The sequence below is a fragment of the Balaenoptera musculus genome, chromosome 8, assembly GCF_009873245.2.
Source record: "Balaenoptera musculus isolate JJ_BM4_2016_0621 chromosome 8, mBalMus1.pri.v3, whole genome shotgun sequence".
Taxonomy (NCBI): domain Eukaryota; kingdom Metazoa; phylum Chordata; class Mammalia; order Artiodactyla; family Balaenopteridae; genus Balaenoptera; species Balaenoptera musculus.
The window spans coordinates 13,980,535-14,006,461 of NC_045792.1; the positions used below are offsets into that span (position 1 = coordinate 13,980,535).

Consider the following 25,927-nt stretch of genomic DNA (forward strand, 5'->3'; position numbering starts at 1 on the left):
AGAGTCTGTCTTACAGAGTTAAGTAAGTCAGAGAAAAACAAATACCGTATGCTAACACGCATATATGGAATCTAAAAAAAAAAAAAAGATTCTGAAGAACCTAGGGGCAGGACAGGAATAAAGACCTAGACGTAGAGAATGGACTCTAGGACATGGGGAGGGGGAAGGGTAAGCTGAGACGAAATGAGAGAGTAGCACTGACATATATATACTACCAAATGTAAAATAGATAGCTAGTGGGAAGCAGCCAAGTAGCACAGGGAGATCACCTCATGCTTTGTGATCACCTAGAGGGGTGGGATAGGGAGGGTGGGAGGGAGATGCAAGAGGGAGGGGATATGGGGATATATGTATACATATAGCTGATTCACTTTGTTACACAGCAGCAACTAACAACAATGTAAAGCAATTATACTCCAATAAAGATGTTAAAAAAATAAAATTTAGTTCTTCAGTCACACTAACCACATTTGAAGTGCCTCATTACATGTGACTAGCAGTCACCGTTTTGGAAAGTACAGATACAGAACATTTCCATCATTGCAGAAGGTTCTGATTTTTCTGTGTACCTCCTCAGGTACATCTGTTTTTACTATTTGCCTTTAGAAAAGGATGCAATCTGTATTTCAGAACTTAATTCAACAGAAAATAGATTCAACACCATCACAAGACAACATTTTGTGTTTGTGCTGACGTTGTGAAATTTCATAAGAAAGTAGTTTCTGTAGGCTAACGGGCTAAGAACTTAATCAACTCACATATGGTTTTCAAAGAAGCTTAGTGTCATGGATCAGATACCTTCATGTAGGCCCCTAATATTAAAATTATCACAGGAAATGAATGTATTAAATTGAAGAGAATATTTCAGAATGGAAGAACATTGTGTTGAAAAGAAAGACCAGTTTGCCAGATGCTAGATTTATTGCTTTTTGCTAGTCAGTGTATGTTTTCATTTTTGTTTTTTAATTGGAAAGTAGTTATTTTTAGCTTTTGTATATAATAACTGAAAAGGTAAATAGTAGATGTTTTGGTCAAGCCAAACTTTTGACATCTTTTGTTTGAAATATTTTAGAAGTATGGTGAAAATTATCACTAAAAATCCACTCCAGCAAAAAAGAAAAATACCTTTAAGAGTTGAGATAATAAACAACATATACACACGTATTCATATTAATTCCCATGGGAAACTAATTTATGGTTAATTATTTTCACGTTTTGTTTTTAATTTATGTGTATTGAATTTGGCTCCTTTCTCATTCATGTAAAAAAATTTTTGGGTATAAAGAACTTTGGGTAGGAGAAAAAATCATGGCAGTTTGGGGGCTTGTGTGAGTTTTAATCAAATCAAATGCATTACTTTGTTCCTAGGAACATCGGAATCGTGTATTTCATGATTTCCGAAATGGCTTATGCCGCAATCTTGTTTGCACTGGTAAGTATTTTGTTTTGTTTACCCGTAGTTTTTCTTCTTAGTTTTGCTCTTTCTCTATCGTATCACGCAGTGAGGCCTGTGACATAGTCCAGCTTGCTCTACTATCATTTCTAGAATTTCTGAAGTTGAGAATGAGCTGTAGTTAACTTTTGAAATTAGGTTCCATACCTGAAACTGCAGAAGACTTGTTCTGGCACTCATACCTCATCTCTGCCTTTTAAACCAGTTTTGGGGTTTGTGTATTTTCTGAATAGTTTTAGCATACAGGAATGAATTATATATAGCATACACAAAATGAATTAAGAAACTATGTTTTAGAAGTGTTTATCATGGCCTTTTTGGGGTTTTTTGCCAGAATCAGACCAGTTTATATTTTGGTATATTTCACTGTGAAGAAAAACAAACTGGGGTGGGGCAGGTGGACAGTCAGAGCAGACAAAACAAATGGATTCAGTAGCCTCCCATCTCTACACTGGGAATATAGTCTTAGTATTGATACTAGATTAATAATCTAAACTAGGCTTCTGGATAGAGGGAAGAACCTGGATTTTTTTTTTTTTTTAATTTTTGAGGTATACACACAGATAAATACAGAACTGCATGGGTTCTGAAGGCCGACTGTAAAGTTATATGCAGATTTTCAACTGTGAGACCCTAACCCCTGAGTTGTTCAGGGGTCAACTGTATAGACAAACAGAAAGTGCCATTTGCCATTAACCATTTCCTTATTTGAGAATGAAAAATACTTTTTTGTTTTCTAGAAAGAGTTCTTAGTACTTATAGAACTCACCCATTGATACGAATTACTGCTGTGGTTACATGGTTTTATTTTTAAGCATTACTTGCAAGGCTGCCTTCAGATAAGTTTTTGAAGTGCCGATGCTTGCTTCTTTCTGATTTTTCAGAACAGTGGGTAATATGTCGTTAAATAAGTACTGAATAACATTTATGTGTAAAATGTATAAATAAATATATGCAAAGTACCACTCCTCTCTTCAAGGAGTAGTTGTTTAATCAGAGATAGAAAGATAACATTAAGAACCTAAGGCAGGGCCTGCAGACTTATTCTGTGAAGTGTCATATAGTAAATACCTTAGACTTTGCACACCATATGGTCTCTGTTACAAGTTATAAACTTGTGGCAGTATATAAACAAATGGGCATGGCCACATGGCAGTAAAACTTTATTTACAAAAACAGGCATTGGGCTGGATCTACAAGGGAGTAAAGGTAATTTGCAAGTGGGAGGTATGTACAGTAAATAATCATAAATTTTCGTAAGAGAGGGAAGGTGACTAGCTGAGGTGATCTGAGAAGAGATGAAATTGTAATTTAAGCTATAGGTGAGTTTCAGACTTGGAGAAGAAGGAATTTTAAGTTAGGGGACTGGTATAAAAAGTAATCCATAGACGGCTAAGAAGATATGTTTAAAGAAGTATAGTGGACAAGTTTGGTGGAGAGGAAGGTTTGAGATGTGTTAGAGAAGTATGTTAGGACCAGAGTATAGAGTGGAGGACCTTGAATATCAGTTTTAAATTTTATCTGGAGGCAATTTAAAATAATGAGTTAACAAATTCAAAGCAGTATTTTAGAAATATTTGACCATGGATTATTTTGAAGCGTGGAGCTGATAGATGCAGGGAGAACTAGTTATTAGCCTATAATAATTATTTCTACCTGTATTTTTCAAAGCCTAAATTAGCATAATAATTGTGGGACTAGAAAAGAGTTAGAAGGGATAGCCTTGCATATTAGCTTACCTCAGACCTGTTATAAATCATTTAGCAGAACGGGATGAATGAATTCTAAACAAAGCATAAATAATTACTGCTAGAGGATTATGTCTTTTTAGAAGTATTCTACGTTACACAACAAAATTTTTAAAAATAATTTACTCTGTTAGCCTTGGATTAAATACTCAAAAATAGACAGAAGAAAATTATACTCCTGAGACTCATTTATGAGTGTATAGCTTATCAGTCATCCTTGACTTGCACAGTCACCTTAGACCATTTTTTAAAACTTTGTTACAGGACTGGGAAAAGGTAACTTGTTGAGCAGAAAGCTGCTTATGGTAATGTGCATGACAGATAATGCCAGTAATTTGCAAATGCTTTTGAATTACTGATGAGGTGAATGAAGCTTAGGTTACATTAGAAATATATGTTAAAGAGTATTATGGCACCAAATTGAAGGATATAATGGAGTTTTTGTTTTTGTTTTTGTTTTTTTTAAAGATTTGTTTACCCGAGGTATTGATATACAAGCTGTGAATGTGGTAATAAACTTTGACTTCCCAAAGCTGGCAGAGACCTATCTCCATCGTATTGGAAGATCAGGTGAGGAAAAGGAAGGAGATGTTCTTCGTGGAAGTTGTTTGAGAAGTTTAATCACTAAATTTTGTTCCTTTGTAGAGTGTGGTAGCAGTTAGAACAGTGAATTAAAACTAATTTAGTTGTTTGATATATCAAATTAATTTCCAGTTCTTCCAGAACACTTATTTTAAAAGGTTAAAATAACTTTATGCTTAATTTAAGATTCACAAATGAGAACCTCACTTCTGTAACTGTACTGTTTAGTATGTATATTCTGGCAACTTCTGACAGAAATGAGCACCCGTTTTTTCATTTGAAAAAGGTAAAATAGAAGTACTACTTCAGGCTGTGAAACCTGAAGTTGTAACGTGTGTATGGGTTCATATACTCAGAATGGTAGTGAACAAAAACATAAATCCTTTATGGATTTGCCACTTACACAGTAGTGCTTGCACATTGATTCCCATATTTAACTGTTTTATTAATTAAAATTGGTTTTTGTTAGGTCGCTTTGGTCATCTTGGCTTAGCCATCAACTTGATCACATATGATGATCGCTTCAACCTGAAAAGTATTGAGGAGCAGCTGGGAACAGAAATCAAACCTATCCCGAGTAACATTGACAAGAGCCTGTATGTGGCAGAATACCACAGCGAGCCTGTGGAAGATGAGAAACCTTAACAAGCACGTGTGTACCCGACACAATAGCAAAGTGAGCATGATGTTTAAAGAAAGGAAATCAAGGTCCTCTTTCCTGGGGGAAATTTGATGTTCCACGGTATATAATTAGCAATAAAGGATGAAATACCTCTTGGCATAAATGACAGTAAACAGGAAGTATCTCTGTTGAAGTTGTGATCTTATTGGCGAATCCATAAATGCGGTTCACTTGAATACAGTCTTCCTGAGTAATGTAGTATGTGAGCAGTACTTAAGACAAGTTCAGACTTCTAAAATAATGGAAGCAAAAAAGAATCTTAGAGATTTTGAATATGAAAATATTTTTGCTCTTTTCCTTTATCACTCGGTCATCTTTGTTAGCGTTCACTCTTAATTTCTAATGGGTACCTTAATAAACTATGTTAATTTACCTGTAAAATTTTATTGCTAAAGGTGTAATCAGGTTATGAGGATAACTGTCTTATTTTAAATGCCCACTCTGGTTTCCTGCAGATGGTTTCTCATCTTTTGGTGACTTGTTGGGCTCTGGTAGAAATGCTTAAAACAAGGCTTAACATAGGGAAAAACCTCTAAAACAGCCTACATTCCTCTAAGGAAAATCTGATTTGAGAGCTGATAGTTTCCAAATCAGCAGTGAACATCCTACCTGTTGCTATTTTTAGATTTTTCAAATTACTTTCTTCACTTTAACCTTTTTATCCTAATTTAAATGTCAAACACAAAACCCTTGGACAAATATAAAACTAGCCCATGTTTGCTAATACATTGGCAGGCTGTTGAGTTCATGTACGGTTTAAAAAAAAATTTTTTTTTTTAATTGTCACAGAGACTGCTGCCTGTTACTAGAACTTTCAGGGTTTCATTCTGTCTCTGGGATACATAGCAGAAATTCCTTAATCCTGAGTGGATTCTATAGTAGGCAGACAGGCTCAGTAGAAGCTGTGATAGAGAGCAGTGGCACGGGGATTGTGAACACCTGTGTGTCCTAGTTCATATTGCTTTCAGGACATTAATTTCAGGCTTCTTTTTTTTTTAGGTTTTGACAAACTACAGAAGGCTCGTTTGGATCTGTGACACATCGATTTTGGGGGGATGCTCTTCTCTTTGTGGGTTTTTCATCTTCTTTTATTTTGGAACTATGAAGACTTAAAAGAGCTCAGACATTTTTTCTTTTTTTTAATTGGTGAAGAGAAAAAAGCTGAAAAGGAATTTACCTTTTTTGTTCCACTTGTTTGCACTGTGTGCTGACTGAACATTAGTTGCACTAACTGCTGGTTTTTTAAAAATGTTTTCTGGGGAAGGGGGACAAGGAAGGAGGAGAAAGAAGAGAAGGGGAGAAACCCTAAAAAGAGAAGAATCTTGATGAACACAAGCTTGTCTGCGATTTCAGAATTCTCCAACAGCTGACTCTTGAGTGCATTTCAACTTCTCCCTGGTTACTCATCCGTTTTTTAAGCCTGAAGAGCTTATTACTTATTTGTGCAAAGTGCCTTATGCTATGAGACCATTCAGAATATCATCTTTTAGACACAGCCCAAGGAATCAACAGTAGTAGTGTTTTTTTCTTTTTTCTTTCTTTTTAAAATTTTTGTCTTTCCATTTTGGTTTCAAGTTGAAGTCTCTCTCTTCCCTTTCTACCCGATACTCAAGCCCAGGGCTGGAAGATGAAACGTATTAGTAATGTTAAACACCATTTTCTTTTTCTTTATGTGGAGGAGTTGATATGCAACTGCAGTTCATCCGCACTGTAAATACATGTATTTAAAAAAAAAAACAATCCCAAGTAAAAATTTCTTCTGGGCTGAGTAGATGCAACATCATCGCTCCCAAAGGAAAGAGCAGTCTATCATTGCAGGAGCCATATGACAAGCCTTTTGTGCTCTATAGCAGAACACTAAAGACTGGTTTACATACGCCTCCATTAGCAGTTATGGCACTTGATGTGTAGACATGTCAGAGCCTTTGACCCTCTTTCCTCTGTGGCAAAGCGTGTCCCATAGAAAATTGGGTGTGTATACTTGTATAAACTTTGTAAATAGGTTTTTTTCTGGGTTCATATATATATATACATATATATATATATATTTTTTTTTTTTTTGGATGAAGGTTGCTGGGATTAAGGGGATTAGAGTGATTATGGGAGCAGCTAAAGATGAGAGGGGCTCAGTTTTCCGCAACACTAAATTCTAAAAAAGTACTTTGGCTTCTTACTGTAGAGAGCAGACCTCTACAGGGACACCCTCTGTTGGAAAAGGGACCCAGAAGTCTGGGATTCACTGCTGCCACACTTTGTCTCATATAGTACCTTTGGAGGAGGCCTGACAGAGAGAGCAAGGAAGCTTCAGAAACCTGTAATTCAAGATGTTATTTTTGAGACGCTCTCTCTGATAATGTTTCTTCCCCCCTTTTTAAAAGTTTGAGAAACTTTTCAAGCTCAGCAAAAGGGGACAAAGAATAATTTGCCTTGCAGTGTGGCAGTTTGAGTGGCAGTTTCTTTGAGCAGTATATGTATAAAGCATGGATTTGCATTTCAGAATATTAGCCAGTACCAGCTGTGGTAACATTAGCAGTTCTGGGGCTTACTTTCTGTGGATCTTCTGTACTGTGTAAGTGTATTGCCCTCTGCCCACCTTGATACATAAACTTGGAGGAATGGGCAACCCCTGAGAGCTGTTAACTTTGATGCTACAGAAAGCTGCTTGCCATCCTCTTGCTTTGTGACAAGAATTATCTGTCATTTTGCATTGTAAATTGCTGGCAAATGCGTTACAGTCAATAGTGTTGCTTTAAATTGTGCCCCTCCCAACATGCTTGATGTTTGGCCTGATCTCCAGGCAAAAGGAGTGAGATGAAGCAAAACCAGTGAACTTTTTTTTTAATGTTTTTAATTCCCTTTTAACCCAGTGTACTAGGTCAATTAGGAGGCATCTAGGATTTTTTTTTAAAAAAAAGGAAAAAATAAAATTAAAAAAATTTGATTTCCATATGCCATTGTTTTCCAAAACCCTAAAATATTGCAAGATGTGTCCTGCATAAACTTTCATGCTTAACTCATCTGGAAAAAGAAATCAGTTATTCAAAGTTGCTTTTTGACTCTGCCTAGTTCTAAGCAAAATTGTGACTCACCCAAAATTCCTTGAGGATCAAAATCCTGTAGATGCCTCCTGCTCAGACATAGCCCTAACTCCTTAAAACTGTAGCAAGAGCTGCACAGTACAAACCCCAAAAAGAATAACTCATTTGTCTGGTAGCCAAGCCACATGTGTCTGTCCAGCCAATGTTGGTTACTAAATACAAGGCCTACTTAAGGAAGTAACCTTTTTCCGGGGAGGGGTGGGGGGAGGGAATTTAAAAGGCATCAACTTTTGACCAAAAATCTTGCCCTTGTACTGATGCAGCTCTCTTTCTCCCCCACCTCTGGCGAGATAAGAGGGATCATTCATTATAGAAGAAAAACAAGGAATGCTCATAAATGCAATTTTGTGTCTCGCTAGAGAGTGTGTGGGTGACTAAGCAGCGCAGTCTTTTTTGCCATCCTCAGACTGTGCTCTGCCTGGTGCCACATGCCTGTGGGTCCCTCTAAAAGCACAGACTTTAAATTGAAAGTATTAATGAAGTACAGCCTCTGATGAGGAGTGGCACTTAAAACTATCTGGGACACCACTATTGGACACAGTCTTGTAGAGGCAGCTGTCCAGTTTTGGTGCTTGTCTCTTGAATAGGAATTGTTAAATGGAAAGATGCTCTAAGGACTAGGTCAAAGCCTAGTTTTTTTTTTTTTTTTTTTTTTTAATTGCCCTTACAATAAGGAGCATTGTTATTATTGGAAGTTGTTTTTGTGTTCCTTGCAGTACTGGGTGTTTATTTTAAGTAATGATAATATTTTTCCACTGGTTCATTTGGATGAAAACTATTTGCCCTATTTTTAATATTTAAATTATATTCAGCACCTGGTTTAACCAGTGGTTATATAGTTGTGTAATGGGTTGTGGACTGTTACACAGCTTGCTGCCTCTGTCTTTCTCTTTTCCTTACATTCCGATGGAGAAACTTCCTTGCCTTTTTTTTTCCTTAGGAATGGAATGGAATAAATTTATTCTAAAATGATCTTCCATGGGAAGAAGTAAGGGAGAGAGAAACCTAAATATAATCTCTAAATTATTTTCAAGTTGGTTCCAGCATCATAATATGGGTTGGCCCCAAAGACTGGGGGGGAGGGGGGAGGCAATTGGTTATCAGTATTTGTTTTCAGAATGAGATGGGAGCATCTTTCCTTTGCCATGTGCTTTGTGTTAGAGACCGTCATGCTTGGGTTAGAACCAGACAACCCAGCACAAAGCCTTGAGTGTAAATTGTTGGAATCAAAACATCTCATTCTGATCACTTGATTTTTTTTTTTTTTTTTAATAGGGGTGGGAGGGAGGTTACTTTGCCCCAAAAGGGAGGGTATCTGCACTAAGGATTTAGAAACACTTTGGAAGCTCATAACCTCATCAGAAACTGCCTTTAGTCACACTCCTGACCTTATAGATGAGTAACAAAAAGATGAAATAAGTTCTTGGGAATTAAGCCATGTTATTTTAATTTGCTCCTTTTTCAACGTTCTGTGTCTCTTAAGCTGTTATTGTGGAATCATTTTCTGGCAAAATACCTTTGTCAAGCAAAATTATTGGCCTCGGAGCTGACGTCAGTCAACTGGTGAATTTAAGTGGACTTTGGTGAGCTTATAGTTGTACTTTATATCCTTAAAGGTAGTTTTTTAAAACTTCCAAAGAAAACCCACTCTCCTTTCTGATCTAAAAACTCATCTTTGGGGTAAAGAGTTAAGTGTCCAAAGGTTGTAACAGTTCATGAGGTAAGAGGGCGCTAGCCTGGCACCTGGATTCTGCCCCTCCGTTGCTGACAGATTCCAACAGAAGTGTGTTTAAATTCTCCAGTAGACAATACTGGGTTGGGGGGGAGGGGGGGTAGGGTTGGGTTGCTAAGGTACAGGCTGCTGTACTTTACCCAGTGGTTGTGAGGGAGGGTCCCTGGAGAAAACCAAGTCGCTAGTCCCTTTTTTGAAACAAAATTAAAACTTGAAAAAAATTTTTTGTTCAGTACAAAATGGGATAGAATTTAATGTCCCTAGCCACAAGGGACCAGTTCCACTGAGAAGTGAACAGTGGGGATTCAATTTTGAAAACATTTGGGGAAAGGGAAAATTGGCTTTCTGTTAATTGGCAAATGTTCCAGTGGGGCTCTGTTTTTGTTGGAATGTGTTATGTTGTATGTACACATATATGGACCAGAGTGTCTGCTGAGTTTATAAAGTTAAGAAAAGCTGGTTGATAAAATCTTGATTTTTGTTACTTTATCTCAATAAAAGCCCACTGGAACTTCAGATGTGTGTGTGGTGTGTCTATAGCAGCAGGCTGTGCGGTTTAGGAATACTTGCCTTTGAAATCATTTTTACTTAACTCACATTCTGGTAAAGCAGTAAGATTCTCAGCACTACTCCTCTCAGCACTACTCCTCTGAATAAAATATGTGAGCACCTTTGTCCAGCCTTATTCGTTGTCCCACCGTTCGCATTTCACTCTGTTTTCATAGCCTAAACACAGAACAGATAAATCAGTTGGAAAGGAGAGAGATGTTGGTCCACAGTATGTCTGGGGGACTGCCGGTGGTCAGTCACCTAGAATTGTTCAGATGTTTTAGAAAGTTGAACAAAAATTACTTAGGAATTAACGATATGAATGGAATTTGTATTCTGAGACCGAGAAGTACTAATGAAAGAAATCAGAAGATCTAGATAATTGGAGAAATCCAGACACAAAGCTGGACACAGCATCCTTGCCCCCCACCCCAAAAGAAATACTTCAGTATAACAAAATAATGTTCCTGACATGTATGCTGAAAACTGCAAAATATGCTGATGAGAGAAATCAGGCCTGAAGACATAGTCTTCCAATCCATGAACATGACACCTCTATTTTTGTCAGTCCCCCAGTTTCATGTGTAGGTTCAGAGTATTTCCTTCCAGTCAGTCCCAGCAAGCTTACTGACAAGATAGATAGCCACCAAGATAATTCTAAAATTCATATGGAAAGGCAAACCGCCATAACAGTTTTGGAAAAGAACAAAATTGGAGGACTCATTACCTGATTTCAAATTATAGGAAGCTACAGCAGTCAAGAAATTTATAAATTCAGTTCTTTCACTACAATACACTGAAGAAATGTAGGAAGACATGCCATCAACATTTTCATCTAAGGAGCAAAGAATGGATGTGTACAGTCTGGCCGAAGATCAATTTTTCTTGTAGATGCTGTGTGGGCAGTTGTTTGTTCCTAGTTCATTAGGTGCATTTCCATTATCCTGTTAATCTAATCGCGGAACAGCGTACCGGCTATCTCTCTGCCTCTGGATTTGTCCCACCCTCCCTCAGTTTACTGTCTCCAGAGATTGACCTGTATGAACCACATAAATATTTCCTCTGCTCTCCGGCTCCCATTTGGGTTTGCTCACCAGGGATTCCCCCTCAGGATATTAGAAAAAGAGTGAGGTAGGAGTTTGTATTCCTTTAATTCCCTTCCGATAAGATGCCTCTAGCTGCTTTGTTTCTCAACTGGAGATCTCTGCAGCTGAGTCTGTCACTCTCTCCCTCCATTTTCTGGTAACCATCCTCTCCCCTTGGTAGATTTTCCCTACACCCATGCTTTTGTAAATAGGCCAGATGTAAATAAACTCTCCTCAAATTTTCCTATGCCATCTGTTTCTTGTTGGGACCCAGACAGAGTAATTGGTACCAGAAGTGGCCCCAGGAAACAGACTCTTAAAACGAGATTCTGGGATTGGGTTAGTTATATTTGGTGAGCTCAATGATAACCTCCTTATGGGGGTTGGTGGATGGGATGGAACATGAATAATTCATGGTATACAGTGGCATCACAATTCAAATTTTCACTGGTAGTACCATGGGATTAAGTGCAGGTAAAGGACGAGGCATAGGGAAATCAAGGGGCTGTGACAATCAGCAATAATACAACCTACGGACTGGGAGAAAATATTTGCAAATGTTATGACCAACAAGGGATTAATTTCCAAAATATGCAAACAGCTCACACAACTCAACAACAGAAAACCAACCCAATCAAAAAGTGGGCGGATGATCTAAATATTTCTCCAAAGAAGACATACAGATGGCCAAAAGGCACATGAAAAAATGCTCAATATCACTAATTATTAGAGAAATGCAAATCAAAATTACAATGAGGTATCACCTCACTCCGGTCAGAATGGCCACCATCAAAAAGTCTACAAATAATAAATGCTGGAGAGGGTGTGGAGAAAGAGGAACCCTCCTACACTGTTGGTGCAAGTGTAAATTGGTGCAGCCACTATGGAGAACAGTATGGAGTTTCCTTAAAAAATTAAAAATAGAGTTACCATATGATCCTGCAACCCCACTCCTGGGCATATATCTGGAGAAAACTATAATTAGAAAAGATACATGCACCCCTATGTTCATAGCAGCACTATTTACGATAGCCAAGACACGGAAGCAACCTAAATGTCCATCAACAGATGAATGGATAAAGAAGATGTGATACATATATACAATGGAATATTACTCAGCCATAAAAAAGAATGAAATAATGCCATTTGCAGCAACATGGAAGGACCTAGAGATTATCATACTAAGTGAAGTAAGCCAGACAAAGACAAATATCATATGATATGCTTATATGTGGAACTTAAAAAAAAGAGAGAAAAATGAACTTATTTACAAAACAGAAATAGACCCACAGACATAGAAAACAAATTTATGGTTACCAAAGGGGAAAGGTGGGGAGGGATACATTAGGAGGATGGGATTAACATATACTCACTACTATATATAAAATAGATAACCAACAAGGACCTACTGTATAGCACTGGGAACTATACTCAATATTCTGTAATAACCTATAAGGGAAAAGAGTCTGGAAAAGTGTATCTATCTACATATCTATATCTATAGATATATATATATCACTGAATCACTGTGCTGTATACCTGAAACACAACATCGTAAATCAACTATACTTCAATAAAAAAAATAATAACTTCCTTGTACCTTTCCTCCACCAACCACACACACACATAAAAGTGGTAGGCCTTTTAAAACTTGTTCTTTGGCACGGGGTAAAAAAAAAAAAGAAAAGGCCTCAATTGCATACATAAGATTAAAAATATGAACATGCAATTAACATACAAACAGAACAAGAAGGCCTCCCTGGGAGTTTTGAAGAGGGTCCCTTATCTGTAGATAGCTTTGTCCTTAGCTAATTGGTTACTGTGTCCCTAGGACTGAAATAGATGGCAGCCTTCTAAAGTTTTACTTGATTTGTATACACAGAAAATCTCTGGATCTGATGAACAGAATTCTGACTTGAGCCAGTCTGTTGATCTCCTCTGAAGTTTCCAGATGCGAGACAGTTAGCTGACACAGAGCCTCTTGAATAAAAGCGAAGCCTTTCTCAAAAGGACTTGTGACCATTTGCTAGTGTGACTATATATTGGGGAAGAGGGAATAACTAGACTTTTGAGGACTACTGGGGGGCCCAAAATGCTACAGGTCAGAGTAAAGGCTTATGGAGGTCAAGTGATCCATGGAGTTTTGGCTTGGGTCCATCTCACAGTTGACATATTGGGTCCCCAAACCCAGGTCTAGATTGCGTAGTGGGAATTGACATCCTCAGCAACAGGCAAAATCACCAAATTAGTTCCCTGACCCATGGAATAATAAATATTATGGTAGAAAATGCTATGTAGAAGCCACTAGAACTGCCTCTAACTACCAAAGTAGTGAACCAAAACCAATACCACATTCCTGAAGAGACTGCAGAGATTAGTTCCACCAATGAAGATTTAGAAGATGCAAGATTGGTGGTTTACAGGCCTTCCCTGGTGGTCCAGTGGGTGAGACTCTACGCTCCCAGTGCAGGGGGTCCAGGTTCGATCCTGCATCTAGTTGGGGAACTAGATCCCACATGCATGCCGCAACTAAGTTCGCATGCTGCAACTAAGACCCGGCGCAGCCAAAATAAATAAATAAATATTAAAAAAAAAAAAGATTGGTGGTTTTTACTACATCTTCCTTCAACACACATATCTGGTTTGTGCAGGAGACAAATGGATTGTGGGAAATGACAGTGGATTATCATAAACTTAAGTGATGATACCAGTTGCAACTGCTGTTCCAGATGTGTGTGTTCTTTGCTGGAACAAATCAACACATTCCCTGCCACCTGGTATACAGCTACTGATGTAGTGAACACTTTCTTTCTCTAGACCTGATAGCAAAGACTGTATGAAATAGTTGGTTTTCAGCAGGCAGGACCAGCAACACACTTTATTGGTCTGTGTCAGGGCTCTATTACCTCTCTAGCTGGTCTACAGAGACGGATCATCACTGAATTCTACAGGCTATCATCACGCTGGCCCGCTACATTATAGCAGGATACGGTATCTACCTTGGATACTTTGGTAAAATTCAAGCATGCCAGAGGATAGGAAATAGATTCCACCAAAAAATCATGGACCTGCCTGCCCCAGTGAAATCCTAGGGGTCCAGTAAACTGGGGCACGTTGCAATATCCCTTTCTAGGTAAAGGGCAGATTGCCACATCTGGCTCCTTCTACCACTAAGAAAGAGGTACAATGCCTAGTGGGCCTCTTTGCATTTTGAAGGCAATAGATACTTTATTTGGGTGTATTACTTCAAGTCGTTTGCTGAGAAATCTGAATTTTTGTCTTTTTTAACAATGGCCCAGAACAAGAGAAGGCTCTGCAGCAGGTCCAAGCTGCAGTACAGTTTGCTCTGCCACTTAGGCCTTATGATCCAGCAGATCCAATGATCTCAAAGTGTCTGTGGCAGATAGTGATGCTTGTATAAAGCTTTTGGCAGGCTCCTGTAGGTGAATGACAGCACAGATGTTTAGGATTTTGAGAAAAGCTATGCTATCCTCTGCAGAAAACTATTCCCCTTTTGAAAGACAGCTTCTGTGGACTTCCCTGGTGGCACAGTGGTTAAGAATCCACCTGCCAATGCAGGGGACACAGGTTCAATCCCTGGTCCGGGAAGATCCCACATGCCGTGGAGCAACTAAGCCCGTGCGCCACAACTACTGAGCCTGCACTCTAGAGTCCGCATGCCACAGCTACTGAGCCCACGCACCTAGAGCCCATGCTCTGCAACAAGAGAAGCCACAGCAATGAGAAGCCCGTGCACCGCAACGAAGAGTAGCCCCTGCTCACCACAACTAGAGGAAGCCCGCGCTCAGCAACGAAGACCCAATGCAGCCAAAAATAAATAAATAAATTTATTTAAAAAAAAAAAAAAAAACAACAGCTTCTGGCTTGCTCTTGGGCCTTAGTAGAGACTGAACTCTTGACCACCAGGCATTACCAAGTCATCGTGCAACCTAAGTTACCCCTGATGAATTGGACATTGCCTGACTCATCAAGTCATAAGGCAAATTTGGGTTCTGCTGGCCCAGAGGTCTTAATTCCCAAGAGAGAAATGCTTCCTCCAGAGAACTCAGAAGTTCTATTAAACTCGAAACTGAGCCTGCCACACCAGGCTTCTGCCTACTTTGGGCTTCTCATGCTAACCAACCATTGGGCTGCTTTGTGACTATCGATCCTAATTTGAAAGGGGAAATTGGGTTGTGATTACACAAAGAGGTAAGTAAGACTTTGTCTGGAGTGCAGTAGATCTCCTGGGGCTGCTCTTAATACTACCATATAAAGTGATAAAAGTTAACGGAAAATTACAACAATTTAGCACAGGCTGGATTAGTAATAGTCCAGACTCTTCAGGAATGAAGGTTTGAGTCATTCCATCGGGCAAGGAATCAGGACTATCCAAGGTACTTGCAGAGGGCAAAGGAAATATGGAATGGGTAGTAGAAGGAAGAAGGAATTTATAGATAACATTTATGGCCACATGACTAGTTGTAGAAATGAGGACTATAATAGTTATGAGTATTTCTTCCTTATTTTATTATAAATCTGTCAGGTATGTATCAACTAGTTCTTCTCTTTTTTTCTCATCTCATTCTCCTACCGTCTAAGATAAGATGTATTATAGATATCAAAGAGGGTTTTGACCCACTAGAAAAGGCTTGAACATCACCTGAAAATAAAGTGACATATAGGAATTTGTATCCTCTTTTGGGAGATGGTTAGCACGCTTTTTATTTTTTGATGGACAGGAGTATGTTAATCAGATGCATGATTTTGCAGACTTTTTACTTTGGAAGTTAAATATGGTGTAAAAGAGGTGTGACTGAATGTCATATTAACATGGGACGGAATGTTGTGGGTTTTTTAATTGTCCATTTAGCTAACCTGGAACTACATTTCCTAGAATCTCCTGTCTTGTTAAGTTGACTTTGGTAGATTTGTAGTGTATTAACTTGGCTAAGCTAAAATTAAATTTCCCACAATCCCCTTCCCTGTTTGGCTCGGGATCAGAGTTGGCCAAAAGAAAATTTGCACAAGAGTTGGGAGGTGAAACTGAAGCAGCAGGCATTACAATCTGAAGGTCATCATGGTCAGAGGTGAGGAGAGACAGAGAGGTGCCAGAAAGTTCCAGTTTTCCCTTGCTCTTTTTTTTTTTTGCTGCACATCCTTGTTCTTGCTCTATGTCCAGCTCTTTTTCTTTATTGCTAGCTCTGCTGACGAATAGCAACCCAGACCTATTGCCAGACCACTTGGCTGTGAATTCACAGAGCGTAGCTATGAAGAGACAACAGCCTTCCATGGTCTTCTATCCCAGTTCCCTGTGTGATCCCGTTCCAGCAGCTGATGTGCCTCACTTCCAGACTTCCCTGAAAGCACTAACTAGTTCACCCAAACTAGTGATTAAGAAAGCCAATTAGTGATTTTTCCCCTGGCTTTTTAACACCCTCATTTGGACCATTACTTCCCCAGTCTCTCCTCCAATTATGTAAAGCAGTGGCTCTCAAACTTCAACAGGCATCTGGATTACCTAGAGGGTTTACTAAAACCAACTTTCTGAGTCTTACCCCCAGGCTTCTAGGTCTGTGGTGGGGCCTCGATATTTGCATTTCTAACAAATCCCCAGGTAATGCTGATGCTTGATGCTGTTGGTCCAGGGAGCATACACTGGGAACCACTGGAGTAAAGCCTAATTCCTCTAATAATTCCTCATTCTGTAATATCCATTGTAGTTCTGCTTCCTTGATTTAACTCTGGCTAATATAGGGCCATAGACCATATAGGGGAAGAAAAATTAAAAGTTATAAACATGCAATTAGGAACTTGCCAGTGGGGGTGGGAGAAGAGGACTTCTGCCTTTCACTTCCTGCCAAGACAGAGTAATGGTGACCAAATCTACTCCCTTTCCTAAAGCAGCCAACAATGGACAATATATGAAGCAACAGTTTAAGACACTAGACACCAGGCAATGAAAGACAGTGAAACCTGAAGATGAGAAAGGCAAGATGAGCCCTGTGATTATGATCACCCAACTTACTGCCTTGAGAGAGTTTTCCAGCCACGATGCAGGGAAGGGAACCCAAGTGGAGCCCAGCAAACTACCTGAGTTGAGGAAACAGAGCTGAGATTCTGAGAGGAGCAAGAGGATGGAGACCACAGGACAGAGTGCCAGAGAGGAGAGAGCTGCACAGAAAGAGAACTCCAGAGATGTGCAGAGGGCCCCCCTTGAGTATTTAGCTGAGTATTGATTTGCCCAAGCACGTGCAGAAACTACTTGAGACCAGGGAAAGAACCACCCAAAAGGATTAGTGGGAACAGTGCCCAGAGCTCACACAGGGTTGGGAATACTGCCTGTGCCCACGAGGCAGACTGGAATACCTCATGATTCATGAGGCATTGGGTAGAGTACTCAGAAAGGTCTTGCCTCAGTAATGGGGAATAATTAGACTTAGAAAGAGTACTGATATGCTCCCACCTAACACACCTTAAAAAGCAAGACCCAAAAGGATCAGACTCTTTCCAAATAACTTAACTGCTTCCCAGAAAATAAGTTCAATCATATTTATAAAAATATAAAAAATCCAGCACCCAAAGTAAAATTCATAATGTCTGGCAGCTGATTAACAACAAGAAAACACGCAAAGAAGCAGGGAAAATAGGACCCATAATATAGAGAATAATCAGTAAGTCAGAACTGACCCAGATATTAGAATTAGCTAGACAAGAACATTTTTAAAAAATCAAATTAAACTTCTAGAGATGAAAACTACAATGACTGAGGTGAAAAACATACTGGAGGGGATTGATGGCAGATTTGAAAGATTAATGAACTTGAAGATATAGCAATAGAAACTATCCAAAATGAAAAAACATTTTAATGAACAGAGTTTCAGTGAGCTATAGGACAATTTCAAGTGACCTAATATCTGTGTAATAGGTGTCTCCAAAGAAGATGAGGAAGGAGGGATGGAAAATTTTTTTGAAGAAATAATGGTCCGCAAATCTTTAATTTGATTAAAACTATAAACCCACAGATTCAAGAAGCTTAATGAACTCTGAGCACAAGAAATATGAAGAAAACCACAGGGTATATCATAATCAAATTGCTCAAAACCGATGATAAAGAGAAAATCTTAAAAGCAACCAGAAAAAAAGACACATTATGTACAGGGGAACAAAGATAAAAATGATGTAAATTTCTTAGTAGAAAGAATTGTTGACAGAAGACAGTAGGGCAACACCTTTAAAGGACTGAAAGGAAAGAAAATGTCAATCTAGAATTCTATACCCATTAAAATACATTTCAAAAATAAAGGCTTGACTCCCCTGGCGGCACAGTGGTTAAGAATCCGCCTGCCAGTGCAGGGACACGGGTTTGAGCCCTGGTCCGGGAACATACCACATGCCGCAGAGCAACTAAGCCCATGCGCCACAGCTACTGAGCCTGGGCGCTGCAACTACTGAGCCTGCGCTCTAGAGCCCGTGAGCCACAACTACTGAAGCCCATCTGCCTGGAGCCCGTGCTCCGCAACAAGAGAAGCCACCGCGATGAGAAGCCTGCGCACTACAGCAAAGAATAGCCCCCACTCACCGCAACTAGAGAAAGCCCGCATGCAGCAACAAAGACCCAACGCAGCCAAAAATAAATAAATAAATAAAATTCTCACAAGAAAGGTAACTGGAGCTGAGAACACAGCCTATACAATACTTAGTTCCAAAACCCCTCCTCACATCAGAGGAAAAACTCACGTGCTTAGGAACAGAAGAAAAAAAGAAAAAATAAACAAATAAAGGCTTAAGAAATTTTTATACATAAAAAACTGAAAGAATTCATCATCATCAGACCCACATTGTAGGAAATGTTAAAGGGAAAAGCCAAAATGAAATGATATCACGTGGAAATATGGATCTACACAAAGGAAATAAAAAACACTGAAAAGGGTAATTACATTGGTAAACATATAAGATATTTTAATTATTATTTTAATACTTTTAAAAGGTAATTGATTGTTAAACAAAGATAATAAAAATATAGTGTGGGATTTATAACACATGTAAAAGGAAAACATATGCTAATAATAGCAGAAAGTCAGAACAGAAGAAATGGAAGCATACTATTGTAAGATTCTTATTCAGTACTTACAGTGGTATAATATCACTTGAAAGTAGACTGTGATCATTTTAATGATGCATGCTGTAAACACTAAAGCAGCCACTAAAATAACCAAAGAGTTATAGCTAATAAGCCAAAAAAGGAAATAAAATGGAATCATAAAGACTCAGTTCATTCAAAAGAAGGCTGAAAATTTTTAAAATGTACAAAAGTACAGATGGAACAATAGAAAATATGTAGCAAAATGACAGATGTAAACCTAACATTTTCATTAATCACATTAAATGTGTTACTACTACACATCTATTAGAATGACTAATATTAATATCTAAAAGACAGTTGGAACTCTCTTACACTGCTTGTGGGAATGTATAGTTGTACAACTATTTAAGAAATTGCCAGTCTGTTTTCAAAAATAGTTAAACATACACCTACCATATGATCCAGCCATTTTACTCTTACATGTTTACACAAGGAAAACAAAAGTGTTTGTCCATATGAAGTCTTGTATATGAATGTTCACAGCAGCTTTATTGGTAATAGCCAAAAAGTGGGAACAACCTAAGTATTCATCGATGGGTAAATAGATAAACAAATTGTGATATACCCAAACAATGGAATACTTTTCAGCAATAAAAAAGAATGAATTATTGATACGCAAAACAACCTGAACAAATCTCAAAATAGCAGTGATGAGTAAAAGTAGCTAGACAAAAAGAGTACATACTGTATGATCCATATAAAAAATAAAATTCTGAAGATACCACAATGAAGAAAATTACAGGCCAATATCACTGATGAACATAGATTCAAAAATTCTCCACGAAATATTAGCAAATCAAATTCAACAATACATTAAAAGGATCAAACACCATGATCAAGTGGGATTTATCCCAGGATGCAAGGATGGTTCAAAATCTGCAAATCGGGGGGAGGGATAAATGAGGAGTTTGGGATTAACATATACACAATATTATACATAAAATAGATAACCAACAAGGTCCTACTGTATAGCACAGGGAACTATACTCAATATTTTGTAATAACCTATAAGAGAAAAGAATCTGAAAAAGAATAGACATACATATATATGTATAACTGAATCACTTTGCTGAACACCTGAAACTAATGCAACATTGTAAATCAACTATACCTCAATTAAAAAGACCCAAAATCTGCAAATCAGTCCATGTGATACACCACATTAAGAAACTGAAGAATAAAAATCATATGATCATCTCAATAGAGCAGAAAAATCTTTTGACAAAATTCAACATCTATTTATGATAAAAACCCTCAACAAAGTGAGTATAGAAGGAATACATCTCAACATAATAAATGCCATATATGACAAACCCACATCCAACATCATACTTAATGGTCATTTCCTCTAAAATCAGTAACAAGACAAAGATGCCCACTCTCGCCAATTTTATTCAACGTAGTATTGGAAGTCATAGCCACAGCAATCACACAAGAAATAAAAAGAATCCAAGTTAGAAAGGAAGAAGTAAAACTGTCACTGTTTGCAGGTGACAAGACATAGAAAATCCTCAAGATGCTATCAAAAAACTATTAGAACAAAAATGAATTCGGTAAAGTTGCAGGATACAAAATTATACAGAACGCTGTTGTATTTCTATACACTAATAATGTACTATCAGAAAGAGAAATTAAGAGACTTCCCCCATGGTCCAGCGGTTAAGAATTCTCCTTCCAACGCAGGGGTTGCGGGTTCAATCCCTAGTGGGGGAACTAGTTGCCCCGCAGCATGTGGGTTATTAAGTCCATGCGCTGCAACGAGAAGCCCACATGCCACAACTAGAGAAGCCCATGCACCACAACTAGAGAGCAGCCCTCGTGCCGCAACTAGAGAGAAGACTGCATGCCACAACGAAGACCCAGTGCAGCCAAAAAAAAAAAGAAAGAAAGAGAAATTAAGAAAACAGCCCCATTTATAGTTGCATCAAAGAGAATGAAGTACCTAGGAATAAATCTAACTCTGAAAACTATAAGATGTTGATGAAAGAAAGTGAAGAGGATACAAACAGAGGGAAAAATATACTGTGCTCATGGTTTGAAAGATTTAATACTGTTAAAATGACCATACTACCCAAGGCAATCTACAGATTCAATGCAATCCCTATCAATTAACAAAGACATTTTTCACAGAACTAGAACAAATCTAAAATTTGTATGGAAACACAAAAGATCCCTAATATCCAAATTAATCCTGAGAAAGAAGAACAAAGCTAGAGGTATCATCGCTCTGATTTCAAACTATACTACAAAGCTACAGTAATCAAAACAGTATGGTACTGGCACAAAAGCAGATCAATGGAACAGAATAGAGAGCCCAGAAATAAACCCACGATTATATGGTCAATTACTCTATGACAAAGGAGGTAAGAATATAGAGTGGAGAAAAAGCCTCTTTAATCAATGGTGTTGGGAAAACGATTATATGGTCAATTACTCTATGACAAAGGAGGTAAGAATATAGAGTGGGGAAAAAGCCTCTTTAATCAATGGTGTTGGGAAAACTGGACAGCTATATGCAAAAGAATCAAACTGGACTACTTTCTTAAGCCATATACAAAAATAAACTCAAGATAGAGTAAAGACTTAAATGTAAGATCTGAAACCATAAAAATCCTAGAAGGAAACACAGGTAGTATTCTTTTTGATGTAGGTCTTAACACTTTTTTGGATCTGTCTCCTCAGGCAAGGGAAACAAAAACAAAAATAAACAAACGACACTACATCAAACTAGGGTTTTGCATAGCGAAGGAAACTATCAACAAAACAAAAAGGTCGCCTACTGAATGGGAGAAGATATTTGCAAATAATATATCTAATAAGGGGTTAATATCCAAATCATACAAAGAACTCAGACAACATCAAAAAACAAACAAACAACCTGATTTAAAAATGGGCATGGACTTCCCTGGTGGTCCAGTGGTAAAGAATCCGCCTTACAATGCAAGGGGTGTGGGTTCAATCCCTGGTCAGGGAACTAAGATCCCATATGCCTCAGGGCAGCTAAGCCCACGTGCCACAACTACTGAGCTTGCGTGCCTCAACTAGAGAGCCTGCATGCCGCAAACTAGAGCCCTCACACTTTGGAGCCTGCACGCCACAACTAGAGAGAAAACCCACATGCCACAACTAGAGAGAACCCCGTGCACCACCATGAAGAGCCCACGTGCTGAAACAAAACATCCCTCACACCTCAATGAAGATCCCACGTGCAGCAACTAAGACCTGATGCAGGTAAAAATAAAAATTTTTTTTTAATTTTTTAAATGAGCAGAGGACCTGAATAGACACTTCTCCAAAGAAGACACAGATGGCCAGAACAGACACACGAAAAGATGCTCAACATCACTAGTCACCAGGGAAATGCAAATCAAAACCACAATAAGACACCACCTCACACCTGCCAGAATGGCTATCATCAAAAAGACAACGAATAACAATTGTTGGCGAGGATGTGGAGAAAAGGGAACTTTTGTGCACTGTTGGTGGGATTTGGTGCAGCCTCTGTGGAAAACAGTATGGAGTTTCCCCCCAAAATTTAAAACTAGAACTCCCACATGATCCAGCAATTTCACTTCTGGGTAATTTACCCAAAGAAAACAAAAACACCAATTCAAAACAATATATGCACACCAATGTTCATTGCAACATTATTTACAATAACCAAGATACAGAAGCAACTTAAGTGTCCGTCGATAGATGAATGGATAAACATGTGGTGAATGGGATATTACTCAACCAGAAAAACATCTTGCCATTTGTGACAACATGGATGGATCTAGAGGGTATTATGCTAACTGAAATAAGTCAGACAGAGAAAGACAAATACTGTACAATCTCACTTATATGTGGAATCTGAAAAACAAAACAAACAAAACAAAATGGAAACAGACTCATAGGTACAGAGAACAAACTGGTGGCTGCCAGAGGGGAAGGTGGTGAGGGTGAAATAGGTGAAGGGAAGTAAGTGATACAAATCTTTACTTATAAAATAAACAAGCCATGGGATGGAATATACAGCATAAGGAATATGGTCAATAATATTGTAATTACATTGTATGGGGACAGATGGTTACTAGACCTACAATGGTGATCATTTCCTAATGTATGCAAATGTCAGATAATCATGTAGTACACATGAGACTGACAATATTGTACATCAACTATATTTTAATTTTTAAAAAATAATAAAATAAAAAATAAAATTCTGGAAAATGCACTCTTACAGGGACAAGAAGCAGGTCAGTGGTTGCCTATTGGGGAAGAGGTGGGAAGGAGCGGAAGGTTATAAAGTTACATGAGGAAACTTCTGGGAGTGATAGATGTGTTCATTATCTTGATTGTGATGATGGTTTCACAGGTGTATACATGTTAAAACATTAAATTACATACTCTAAATATGTGCAACTTATTGTAGGTCAGTTATACCTAAGTAAAGCTCTTAAGAAAAAATAGAGCATGCAGAGAGAACCAAAAGGCCTTAAGGGAAGCTTTGAAGGAGTCATATAGTAGTCATAGGGCACAGACAGCTGAAGACCAAGACCTGGGTCTGATGGTAAGGATTATAGAACCACAGCACCAGTTGGAATGCACAACCTACCAGGTCTCTCACATTACAGAAAACTGGGAGGGAGGGAGGAGCCCCTGAGATATGGAATGGGGCATTTTAGCATACATAAACCAGGCTAAAAACCTTGAACCTTCTCCACTCTTCTAAGTGTGGGCCGTACATAGTGACTTCCTTCCAAAGAGGACGGTATGGAAAGGGGAGAGGAAAAGAATCGTTTGATGGCAGAGAAACCTGACAAACATGACTCAGCCAGGTGATCCTGGTCAAGATCAACAGTAAAAAGTCATGATGACAGTATGTATCCTTGATATGATGTAATGAGAACAGCACTTTACCTCTGTGGTCTTCCTCCCCCAAATCCACAACTCCAATACAACCATGAGAAGAACATCAGACACCCCAAATTGAGGGACATTCTAAAAATGTCTGGCCAATACTCCTCAAAACTATCAAGGGCCTCAAAAACAAGAAAAATCTGGGAAACTGTCACAGCCAAGAGGAGCCTAAGGAGGTGTTAAATGCAATGTGGGCTCGTGGAACAAAGAAGGGCATAAGTGAAAAACTGAGGAAATCTTTTAATAACTAAAGGGTGGACTTTAGTTACTAATAATGTATCAACGTTGGTTCATCAACTGCAACCAATGTGCCATACAAATGTATTGGGTTGGCCAAAAAGTTTGATTGGGTTTTTCTGCAATGGAAAAACCCGAATGAACTTTTTGGCCAACACAATAAGTTATTAATTAGAGGGGAAACTGGGTGTGGGGTACATGAAAACTCTCTGTACTATCTTTGCAACTTTTCTGTAAATCTAAAACTATTCTAGGGAATTCCCTGGCGGTCCAGTGGTTAGGACTCTATGCCTCCACTGCAGAGGGCCTGGGTTCGATCCCTGGTCTGGGAACTAAGATCCTGCATGCCACGCAGCATAGCTAAAGAACTAACTAAAGAACTAACTAAATCTATTCTAAAGTAAAAAGTCTGTTTTATGGCCCGGCAGGATGGCTCCTGCAAAGAAGGGTGACAAGAAGAAGAAGGGCCGGTCCGCCATCAACAAGGTGGTAACCAGAGAATACACTATCAACATTCACAAGCACGTCCACGGAGTGGGTTTCAAGAAGGATGCCCCTCCGGCACTCAAAGAAATCTGGAAGGAGATGGGAACTCCAGATGTACGCATTGACGTCAGGCTCAAAGCTGTCTGGACCAAAGGGATAAGGAATGCCCCATACCTTATCCGTGTGCGGTTGTCGAGAAAATGTAATGAAGATTCAAACAAGCTCTGTACATTGGTACCTATGTACCTGTCACCACTTTCAAAAATCTACAGTTAATGTGTATGAGAACTAACTGCTGGTTGTCCAATAAAGTTATAGAACGGTAAAAACATTAGTTTCATTTATTGAAACTAATGTCTCTCTTGGAATTAGGTTGGGCTGGGGACATTTGCAGACTCTAATGTTGTAGGGCGAATAAAGTTTCTTAGTGTCTGAAGTAAACCTCTGAGGCTCCAAATTCCCCTCAATACATCACCTCCAACTTTCCCAACCCTGCTCAATCCCACCTGCCAAGGAGTAAACTTTTCTCTACGTAAAGTCTGTAAGATGGCTGTATCTGCAATAGCTGATTGTCTCACAAGCTGTCTCTTCAGGCTCCACCTCTCTTCGCCTCCAGGCCCAAGATGAGACCCTAAGGTAACCCATTCAGAGAGGAGCAGCCCTATATACATCAAAGAGTTACAAGATCTTGCTAATCTATATTAGCAAGAACCTAGGGGGATACACATGGGAGTGAATTACCAACATGTAGGACTAGAAGGGATGGAATAGAAGGCTTGATCGAGTCAAACTCAGCCACATGGGTGCGGTCACCTAATATTTTGGCTGAAACAAACTCGAGTAGCACTTATCGTTTGTTAAATTGCCTAATTAAAGCCTGGGCTTATTGGTGACCTACAGCAGGGGTTCTTAACTTTGAAGTGTGGTCCCTGTACTAACAGTATCAGCAGCACCCTGGAAGTTCTTAGAACTGCAGATTCTCAAACCCCAACCCAGACCTCCTGAATCAGAAACTATGGGGGCAAGGGCCCAGCAATTTGTGTTTTACAAGCCCTTCAGTTGATTGTGAGAACCACCTGCCTACAGTTAATGAGGTCGAAATGCCAGGTCTTCCCTGGGCATAAGGTCATCAATAAAGGAATCCTAAGGATCCAGGAAATGAATGAATTAGAATGGATCCCTTAGATGCAAGCTACTCAGCCTTCCCTACCTGTACCACCTGTGAAG

General features: G+C 38.8%; 1 protein-coding gene and 1 pseudogene across 7 annotated transcripts in view; both read left to right on the plus strand.

The window, feature by feature from the left end:
- Positions 1 to 9,811, plus strand: part of DDX6 (DEAD-box helicase 6) — a 34,873-nt gene extending 25,062 nt beyond the window's left edge. For 5 of the 7 annotated variants that reach the window (XM_036860102.1, XM_036860101.1, XM_036860100.1 and 2 more), the window contains exons 11-14: positions 1,369 to 1,432; positions 3,670 to 3,771; positions 4,253 to 4,459; positions 5,465 to 9,811. In XM_036860102.1, the coding sequence (XP_036715997.1) occupies positions 1,369 to 1,432; positions 3,670 to 3,771; positions 4,253 to 4,428 (342 nt within the window). In that variant the 3' untranslated portion in view covers positions 4,429 to 4,459; positions 5,465 to 9,811. The remainder of the gene's footprint in view (positions 1 to 1,368; positions 1,433 to 3,669; positions 3,772 to 4,252; positions 4,460 to 5,464) is intronic. The other 2 variants (XM_036860106.1, XM_036860105.1) reach the window with 1 other exon arrangement.
- A 5,212-nt stretch (positions 9,812 to 15,023) lies between these two features.
- On the plus strand, positions 15,024 to 25,340 carry LOC118899035 (annotated as a pseudogene).
- Positions 25,341 to 25,927: the final 587 nt, after the last annotated feature.